The sequence below is a fragment of the Pteropus vampyrus genome, unplaced genomic scaffold (assembly GCF_000151845.1).
Source record: "Pteropus vampyrus isolate Shadow unplaced genomic scaffold, Pvam_2.0 Scaffold117, whole genome shotgun sequence".
Classification (NCBI taxonomy): domain Eukaryota; kingdom Metazoa; phylum Chordata; class Mammalia; order Chiroptera; family Pteropodidae; genus Pteropus; species Pteropus vampyrus.
The window spans coordinates 2,542,426-2,552,551 of NW_011888898.1; the positions used below are offsets into that span (position 1 = coordinate 2,542,426).

The 10,126-nt window shown below is 51.1% G+C and overlaps 1 protein-coding gene, 1 long non-coding RNA gene and 1 other non-coding gene across 13 annotated transcripts in view; 1 reads left to right on the forward strand and 2 right to left on the reverse strand.

Annotated features, from left to right (window-relative positions):
* LOC111743630 overlaps positions 1 to 172 on the reverse strand; it is a 1,697-nt gene extending 1,525 nt beyond the window's left edge. Inside the window, exon 1 of the long non-coding RNA XR_002781803.1 lies at positions 14 to 172. This is a non-coding gene — a long non-coding RNA (uncharacterized LOC111743630). The remainder of the gene's footprint in view (positions 1 to 13) is intronic.
* The window catches only part of BCAS4 (breast carcinoma amplified sequence 4), a 56,190-nt gene that overhangs the window by 39,343 nt on the left and 6,721 nt on the right, over positions 1 to 10,126 (reverse strand). For 6 of the 11 annotated variants that reach the window (XM_023534065.1, XM_023534068.1, XM_023534064.1 and 3 more), the window contains exons 2-3: positions 4,118 to 4,237; positions 1,278 to 1,349 (exon numbers count right to left, since the gene is read on the reverse strand). In XM_023534065.1, the coding sequence (XP_023389833.1) occupies positions 1,278 to 1,349; positions 4,118 to 4,237 (192 nt within the window). Of the gene's footprint in view, positions 1 to 1,277; positions 1,350 to 4,117; positions 4,238 to 4,505; positions 5,222 to 5,674; positions 5,968 to 10,126 lie in introns of all 11 variants that reach the window. The other 5 variants (XM_011365976.2, XM_023534071.1, XM_023534067.1 and 2 more) reach the window with 3 other exon arrangements.
* On the forward strand, positions 8,733 to 8,851 carry LOC111743665. Its single transcript, XR_002781819.1, has one exon. It is a non-coding gene; the product is annotated as a 5S ribosomal RNA (ribosomal RNA).

Consider the following 10,126-nt stretch of genomic DNA (forward strand, 5'->3'; position numbering starts at 1 on the left):
CCTTTTTCAAGACCTCGGCAGCCTCTCTTTGCACCTGAACGCACCATCCTGACAGGGGAAACCACAGGACCCAATCAGAGGAGGGGCCCAATGTTTGGAGAAAAGACTATGTGGGTCATTCAAAGTCTGTCCTGTTACCCAGCGCCCCTCTGGACCCCCGTCTGAACTAAAACATCGGCTCTCGAGAGAAAAATACACAGAGGTCCTCGTGGACCTTCTAAATTATTCTAAATTATTCACTGCTATGTCCCCGAGGCTGACACAAGGTGGGTCTGTTGAATGAACGCGGAGGACGTGGTCCCCGTCCCATTGGGTTGCTTCGAGGAGAAAGGAGATGATACAGGAAACAGGCTTTGTGTGGCGCCTGGCACAAAGCAGATGTTCAGTAAGCATCTGGGGCTGTCACTGTTACTCCCGTGGGCTCTCACAAATGCCCCGGACCCTGCTCTTCGGGTACACAAATCTATACCACTGGGCCCGGCCGGACTTCCCCGACTCCACGACGTGGAGCTCTACCCTTTGACCTTCCAGACAGAAGCCTCCAACCCTGATTGCTGGGAAGTTCCCTTTAATAAGCTTGGGAACTTCCAGAAAATTCTACCATTGTTCCTTGGGGCCTCACACCTGGCTGGCAGCAATCCTGGGGACATGAGCGTCTAGAGGAGATTTTGGAGTGAAGATCTTGTCTTCGGGGCCTAAAGCACCATCTTCCCTGTACATCCCCACCCAGCCAAGGGGCTTTGATCCCCCTCCAAAAAAACCCCAAACAAACAAACATGTAAACAAACAGGGTAAGGGGCAAAAGCAGAGAGAGAAAAAGGGCTCAGTAAGGAACCCAGTGCCCAACGCCAATGTCCAATGGGCTGTGGCCTGAGCAAAGCCTCGCAGGCCTGAAGCCATCTCCTGGCTGTCTCCACATTTGCCTGGCTAACTGCGCAGAGCTAGCGAAAGTTAAATATAGTCCTAGCATCCCCGCCGACCGGCTCCCCGCATCGGTGCCCGAGAGTGCCACCTGGTGGCCCACGCCTGGCTCCTCTGTGGAATGAAAACCATCTCGAGGGGGAAGGACGGTAATCAAGATGGCCACCTCAGGAAGCCCTGGTGTGGAGAGGGTGAGCGAGGGTGTGGGGGAGCATGGCTTTGCTCGCACGCTGGCCGCTTCCCCACTCCTTCTGGATGCTAAATCACCACCACCAACATGGCTTCCCCAGGAAACTCCAGGAAGGGCCTGGAGGCTGGCCTGGGTGTAAATCCACAGCTCCCAGGCAGACACTCACCATGTCAGTCAAGCTGCAAAACTCTTCTAGCCGGAGGAGCAGCCCCTCAATGGTCTCCTCCACCTCCTTCGCCTGGAAAGAGACAATATCCTGGAGATTAGCAAGTGGTTTCCAGGGAGACGGACGCCCTTCATTTTTTTTTTTTTTTTAAAAACGCCCTTCATTTTAAAAAAGCAAACTAAATCTTAGGATTATCTGCCCAGCTCCCTCTAGACCTCCTTTCCCTTTTCAAAACCTCTCGTGGCCTCATTTGAAAGCGATAAGCTGGCAGCGATCTTGATGCCTGTGGACAGGGGACTGGTCAAAGCCACTGTGGACCATCCGCACTATGCAGCTTTCAAGAGATGAGATAAATAAACACCAGTGGGAACTATCAAAGCTGCCTTTATCATTCCCATTGTTCCGATGAGGAAACTGAGGCTCAGACAGGTGAGGTGATTCGTTCAAGGTCATATGGCCAGCCAGTGGTGGGGCCAGGATTCTCATGGAGGTTTGAGTCCACAGCCTCAAAGCCTGCTCCTGAGAAACACTGTGGAGAAGAAACACACGTTGTGGACTATACACCGAGCCTTGTGACAACAACGAAAAATGGCACAGTCAACAGGCGAAGGCCTGCCATGATGTGTACCGACCTGCTAACAGTCAGGAGACACACTTACATTAAAATATTATTCGTCGTTTTCATTCAAATTTCACCGGGCGTCCTGCAGTTTCTCTGGAAAACCCCTGTTCGTCGTGCTTACTTGGCTCTGGGGAGCAGGGATTAGGGAATGGGGTCTGACCAGGGATACTTGAAGGTTTTATGTTATCCGAAGGGTCCAAAACTCCAAAGTTACCAGGGCCAGGCAGTATCATGCAGGAAGAAGGCCACTGGGGCTTGCGGTGACCTGAGAGGGCTCGTCCAGTTCCAGAGCAGCCAGCCACCAGCAGCTACCGCGAAACAGGACCAGGGTGCCAGGTCCTTCCATTTTTCAAGAGAAGCTAGAAATTTTAATCGTATGGGAAATGTCCCAATTTTTAAATAGTGGCACCAATTCAAAAACAAATTTTTTTTAACACTCGACAGGCCAAGCAAAACATGAACACGAAAAGGTCTGCCAGTTTACAACCCCTGCTTCAATCATTTGTGTAAAAATTAGTTTGAATCTTTTGTCCCTTGAAGCATGTACAATTTTCATGGCTTATAAAATACCTGTATTTCTTTTCTTTTCTCTTTTTTAATTATAAGGCGTCTAGGAAGAAACTTCACCTAGACCATGAATCATTTTCTCTGGCTTACCAAGCCAAATCGTTCTGCTCCAGGGAGGTGACACCAGACATTTCTGGGCAGGCCTGGTACCTGCCCCCCACACCTAAAAGCTCCCCTCACCACCCACTTGTCCCCAGAGAAATGTTTATACAGTCCCAGAGCCTGCTGCTTGCAGCCCAAGCCGTCACTACCATGACAAAATAAATGACTACACACACAAAAAAACATCTTTCTGCTGGAGTATAAATAGTACCCAGTTGCAATTTTAAACTCTGGAACCTTCAACTCACAGCTGGGACTATTTCCGTGCCTGAACGGGGGAGGTTTGCCAGGGGAAGGCGACCTCATGGGAGGGAGAACTGAGAAACACACAGGAAGCTCTCCCCACCCCCATGAAAGGTGAAACAGTGGTGAAAATCACAATGCAGTAGGGGAGAAGGAAGGAGCAGAGAGGCCACTGAGGTGAGAGAGGGTGGGTTGTCCCTTCTGATGCAGAAGAAAGCAAGAAAGATGGGAGAGGGGCAAAGATGGGCGCTGGAGACTCCCTCCCGAGAACAGGTGTAGACAAAGCAGACCCCAGCCCTGCTGGACAGGCTGCCTCCTCCCCAAAGCTCTCTGCTCGTAGGAAGCACATCTCAACCTATCCTGGCACGTGCAGAAGGGAAGTTGGTCAGTCGTGGGTTCAAATCCTGTCTTCTCTTTTGCCAGCCATATGACCTTAACTCAAAAGCTTAACGCCTGCATCCCGGTTGCTTCCCCTATGACAGGAAGTGTCATTAGGCAGGGTTGTTAGGAGGTTAATCGGACATAATCAATGAAGCCAAATCATTTAACAGACTGCTGACACACGGCAGATGCATAATAAGTGGTTGCTTTCTGAATCTCTCACTGGATCATAAAAGCAATGGCTAATTACTATATGTGGATTATCTTGTTTAATCCTCAGAACTCTATACAGTAGGTACTGTAATCCCCTCCCCACCCCCTTAATGGATTGAGGAGCAAAGGACCAGAAAGCTTAAGTCACTTGCTCAAGGTCACAGAACTCACAAACACTGAAGCCATACTTGACCCTGAGCACTCTGACTCCAGAGCTGAAGTTTGTAACCACCAAGATGCTCTTTAAAGAAAAGGAAATTGTGTCCCCTTTATTGCTGCCTGTCAATTACGGTCTCCCCTCAAACCCCATCCCAACCTCCTCGTCCCCAGGACAGTGCCCCAAAGCAGGAGAGAGCAAAGACAGTGTTTGCTGACCATCTGGTCAGCTAAGAAAGGAACGAGTCTCAAGATATTCCCAGCCACAGGAAGGAGCTCAGGGTTAGCCACCCCGCCATGCCCACAAATCATTCCTGGGACGATTTTCTCTCCAGATAATCCCTTAAATGGCCTCAGAAACCAGAGTCCTGTGGGCTGCAGCCCACACACCTTTTTAACCAGCCCATAGTCACAATGAATCAAAAGCAAAATGAATACCCTCGCTGTTCTTTGTAACTCCCCGGGCACAAACTGTCCCACCCCGAGAGGAAGAAAGCAAATGGCTCACTTTCAGTGACATTCGGGGCATGACTGGTGGACATTTCTTAAAACTCACATGAACCGTGGTTCTCACTTTTTTCTTCCGCGTCCTCCCTTCTCCCAAAGTGCCGATCCGAGCGCCCCCGCTGGGCACGGCGAAAAAACGAAAAGGGGCCGGCCCCTGCCCACCAAGTGGCTGGCACGAGAAAACACACAGAGACCCTTCGTCCACGGTCTTCTCCGACTCGACAAATGCTCACGCCACTGCCCGGTCGCTCAGGCCAGTGAGCGGAGCGCATCTTCGACTCCTCTTTCTCGCCCCCGCCCCATCCAATCTGTACACAAATCCTCTCGGTTTCGCCTTCAAAACGGATCCCATATCCGACCACTTCTCTCCGACTCCCTGGCCGCCACCCCGACCCGAGGTACTGTCCTCTCTTGCTAGGGCCAGTGTAGTGGCCTACCCACTGGTCCCCCACGGCCTCCTTTGCTCCCATTCAATCCACTCTCTGAAAGATCCTGTTCAAAGGAAACCAAAGCCCTCCTCGGCTCAAAATCTTCCACTACAGCTCTGTGCAGCCATTAGGATGTCTACAAGCACACACAAAAAATGGAAAGTGACAAGCGTTGGCAAGGACATGGAGCAACTGGAACCCTCGAGCGGTGCTGGTGGGGATGCGAAATTGTGCAGTCGCCGTGGAAACCGGCTTGGCAGTTCTTCAAAAGGTTAAACGCAGAGTTACCCTCTGACCCGGCGATCTGTCCAAAAAAGTGGAAAGCATATGTTCTTACAGAAACTTGTACACTATTCGCAGTAGCCAAAAAGTTCAAACGAGTCAACGTCCTTCAACCGATAAATGCACAAACAAAATGTGGTCCACCCATACAATGAAACATTTATTTGGCAATAAAAAGGAGTGACACCCCGATGATACCTTTTGCGACGTGGATGAAACTTGAAAACGTCCCAAGTGGAAGAAGCCAGACACAAAAGCCACGTTTACACGATTCCTTTGCCGTGAACGTCCAGAAGAGGCAAATCCACAGAGACAGGAAGTAGACTGGTGGTGGTCACCCCTCACGGGATGGGAGGAGCAGGGAACAGGGAGTGACTGCTAATGGTTATGGGGTTTTCTTCTTTGGGGGATGGAAATGTTCTAGAACTAGGTCATGGTGAGGTCTGCATGACATAATGAATATAGTAAAAACCACTAAAATATATACTTTAAAATAATCAATTTCATGTTATTTGAATTATATCTTCATTTTTAGAAAATCCTCTCTTGTTTTCCACCTCATTTAGTAAAGCCCTGCACCATCTGGACCCTCCGCCTCCTCTCCAAGCTCATCACCACTGTTCACTCCCCACCAACCATGTCCTCACCCCAGGGCCTTTGCACCTGCTGTTCCCGTTACTGGTAAAGCTCATCCGATGCTTCCTTTGCTCAAATGTCTCTCTGCGGTGAGGACTCCCCTGACCTTGCAGAGCCCCTACCACTCCCTGTCCTGCCCCAGTTTATTTCTCTCTATAGTTTTACCCCCATCTGACGTACTATACTTGTTTCCTGTCATCTTCCCCCACCAGAACGGAAGCTCCTGGAAGGCAGCAAGGGTTTTAGTCTCTTTTACTCACCTACGTATTCCCAAGGCCTAGAACAATGTGCGACACATAGTAGGTGCTTGTGTTTCCAGCTCCCTCCTATCCTGCAGACCTTCGTGTTGATGTCTTTGGCACTTGTGTCCACAAAGAAGCGGGACCCATTCCTCTCGCCCCTGAATCTGGCCAGGCCTTGACTTCCTTGGACCAGCAGAATATGGTAGAAGCGATGCTCTGCGACTTCTGGGTCTGGGCCAGAAGAGACTTTGCAGAACCCGACTCGCCCTCTTGGATGACAGCGGCCATGTGACGCAGTCCAGGGGACTCTGCTGGGGAGGCCACGTGGAGGGAGACTGAGATGCCCCAGCCACCGGCACCAACTGCCCAGCACAAGAGTGAGGCCACACCTCCAGCTGAGCACGGCCCCATGAGTGCACCCAGCCCACAGGGGAGCAACTTGTCCCGCCAGCCTGCAAAATCACGCACCATAAAACGCACCATAAAACGGCGCTTCCAGCCACTGAGGTTTGGGCAAGTCTGTGACCTGGCAATTGGTAACCAGCACAATGCCCAGTGAATATGCATCGCAGGAAGGAGAGGAAGGAGGGAGAGAAGAAGGAACGAAAAATGAGCTGCTGCATGAGAACCGCAACCAAGATGGCCGTGAGGCCCTCCCCACATCTCTGTCCAGCTCCGTGCCTCAGTTTCCCCATTGAACACTGGGGCAAAACAATCCTCAGACTCTGTCTCGAGATGAAAGCTGAGGGTCAACTGAGCAATTTCTCTCTCAGTTACTCTCGGCAAGATGCTATACCCATAAGAGAGATGAGTGTGACTGAGACTTGACTGGGGTCTCCAAACTCAAAGGGACACAGAAACCAGGCAGAAAACAAACGTGGGAAAGTGGACCACACTTAAGAACATGTTTTCTGCACGCCGCCTATTTTCAGTTTCCCGCTTTTGATAAGAGACCTTTTACTTTTCTCTAAGAAACACAGCAGCACCAACAAGATAATAGTAGCTGACACTTGGCCCCAGGACGAGGGGACAGCAGGGAGAGGCAGGGACTGTGGCAAACAGGAGCCCCCTTGTCCCCTCTGAAAGGCGGCGGCTGCGACTTGGCTCTAGTGGACTCTTCCGGGTGTGAATGTACCAAACCTGTTTTGTTCGAGAAAAATCGTGATCCAGATATTTACGCAAACTCTCCCAATTCAAAAGTGTTCAAAACTAACCTAAAAAAATTAAAAAGCACTCTGATGGCTAAACAAACCTGTCTGCAGGCTGGAACGGGGCCTTGAACCTCTGGCCTATCAGTGCCCTTAAAACACAAACATATATGAAATGTCCCAAACGGGCAAATCTATAGAGACAGAAAGTAAATTAACGTGGGGTTTGGAGGAGTGAGCGTTAAGGGAAAGAGGGTTTCTTTTTAGGGTAATGAAAATGTTCTAGGATGGATTGGGGTTGATGGTTGCACAACTCTGTGAACATACAAAAAGCCATTAAATGGTACACTTTAAAGGGGTGAATTGTATGGCATGTAAATTATATTACAGTAGTGCTATACACACACACACGCACACACACACACACAGGGACACCAAAAACCTGTGCCTTGGGTTGCACCATTTTTAGAGAGCCTGGATATTTGGATTTTTATGTGAAATTTTCACTTTTTAGAAGTCGGCAACTACTTAGCATTTTTTAAATCACATCATCGTGCCAGCCAGAGGACACCCATGTGCTGCCAGGTGGAGTTCCAGGGCGGGCTTCTGGCCTGTGCCTGCCCCTGGCTTCCTCCGGCCAGGCTGGGCCATGAGCACATGATGGGGTGAAAATGAACTGGGCCCAACGACCGAGGGACCCATCCACACACAGGGCACGTAATTAGGAACAACCCCTCTTCTCCGAGGGCGCTCGTGGTGGCCCCTTCAGATGACAGCAAAAGTAAAGGTCTTTTTGATGTCTGATGTCGGTGTTTACCCTTCTACCAGACTGACGGGAGGCAGAAAAAGGATGAAAAGCTGAAACAATGGTGGAAAGACCCTGGGAGCTGGAGCGAGCCACGAATGAGGGGGTTCTCCAAAGGGCCTTGGGTCGGAACTGTAAACTGGGAAGGACCTGGCACGCTAGATAATTCACATTCCAAAAGGGGGACACGAAACTCCTTCCTCCCAGGTCCCCGAAGCAGGGCAAACAAGAGTTCCCATCCTGGCCCCAGAGAGAGCCCTGACCTTGAGGTTTGAGAGTCTGGAAAGGGCCACTCTACTCTACACTGCCCCTGACTCTGACCTCTTAAGACAGTTAACTTGGCAGCAGCGACCAAAAGTTAAAATGCACACATCCTTGGACCCAGTAATTCATTCTCCCACTGGGTATTCATCCTGCAGACATATTTGCACGAAGGCAAAATGATGTAGTACAGACACTCGCTGCATCAGACTTTGCGATGGCAAAAGGCCACGTAACCTAAATGTCCAACAATAGAGGAATGATTACCTAAATTATAATTCGGACAGGCAATGAAATTCCGTTTAACAGCTGAACTAATCGGACAGCTCTCCCTGCACTCACACGGAAAGATCTCGAAGACACAGCAGGGCGGATGGAAAAGCACCATGCAGAAGGGGAGGCGGCAGTGGGGACGGCAAGTTCCTGTCATTCCTGCCCCTGAAGGGGACACAGACCTGAACAGCGGTGGCCTCTGCAGAGAGCAGCAGGGGGCTGAGGACCCAGGTTATAAGGGGCTCACTCACCGCGCTCTGGCCCCTGAGGCCTTGGGATTTTGAGGGACGCACATGCATGTTTTATTTCTTACAACAAAAACTTATTTAAAAAGCAAAAGCAACTCCAATCTACTTTGAAAAGCACCTATATAGGCCAAACTTCTGCCACACTTGCACCAAGGAACAAGTTCTGATCCCAAGGCAGCCCGAGACAGCCTGAGTGGCTCATGTGGACTGTGTGTTCAGCAGCTGTGTTTCGTGAGCGGAGAGCCCGGACTCTGTGGCTGGTCTCTGGTACGCAGGTCAGAAATAACATCGCCTTCCAGGCCTAGGGGAGGCCGTGCTGGCGAGTGAAAATTCGTGATCTTGTCTACGGCCACGCCACCCTGAACAAGCCCGATCCCGTCTGATCTCAGAAGCTAAGCAGGGTCGGGCCTGGTTAGTACTTGGCTGGGAGACCACCTAGGAAAACCAGGTGCTGTAGGCATAAAAACATTAAAAAAATAAAAAATAAGGGATTGTAAGCTGACAAGATCCTTGCAATCTGTGAGGTCAACTAAGGGTTGCCTCACCTAAAAAAAAAAAAAAGAGAATTCATGATCTTAAGCACCAGGGAAGGGCTGATATCACCTGCTACCAAACACTGAGTACAGCTGTGAGCCTGGGAGCCTGGCGGGGGGAGGGGGTCACCCCCACCTTCTCACCTGCTCCGACTGAGAGCCCTGAAGACAAAAATGCCCCCCATGCGCTCTTACCTCCCAGCCCCTAGTACCTGCTCAATAAACATCTGTAGCACGAATACGTGAATAATCGTAGCTAATGTTTCCAGCTGCTCACTGTGGGCCAGCCCCCGGCAGAGCACATCCGTGAATTAGCTCATCCCACCCGCAACCACTGAATGAAATGAGACAAGTCACGGAGGGGCACTGAGCGCGGGCCGAGGTCTGAACCCCAGCTGCGTGGCTCCAGAGGCCACCTCCTCCCAGCACGCAGTCCTGCCTGACCAGGGCCAGGAGGGTAGGGGGGCTCCACACGTCTGTAAAGGATGTTTCTTAAACTGATCTGCAGAGTCACCCAGTCCCAGGCGCTGTGGACACAGCAGCAGGCAGGACAGATGGTGGCGGAGGTGGTCCCCACCCTCTTGGGGCTACCACTGGAAGCAGGGCATTCACAGAAGGGGGGCAGGTCCCACTTCCACTGACAGGCAGGTCAGGCCAGGGTGACCCCCACCAGGTGGGCCATCACGATCACTGGGAGGGCGATTACAAGCCCAGATCCCCAGGTCTGGGCCTCTGTCTCGGGTGCCCCCACATCCAGTTCTCTACCAGCAGCCACAGTGATTTTCTAGAGGACCCATCAGACCAGGTCACTCCAGACTTAAAACCCTGCTGGAGAGCTGTTAGAACACCAGCACCCACGCGGCCCCACACCAGTGAAATCAGAATATCGGGGTGGGAGCCAGGAATCAGGATTTTTTTTTTTAAGATCCCCAGATGACCCCAATGTTGGCTACACCCCACCCCACCCATCCCCACTCCACCTCACTTCTAGAGATTGATGTAACTTAAGCTTCTACATACAGATGCATGACATAGGTGCTTTTCAGCTTTTTAAGTTTTTTACTTACACCGCATGCACCTCTGTGAGTCTCGCCTTGCTCCCTTGGTGCCGGGCTCTGGGGCTGGCAGAGAATGATGGCTTCAGAGCCCACTAGGGCTGGGGCCGCAGCCGACCACGGTGCAGAAGCACCACTATGCCGACG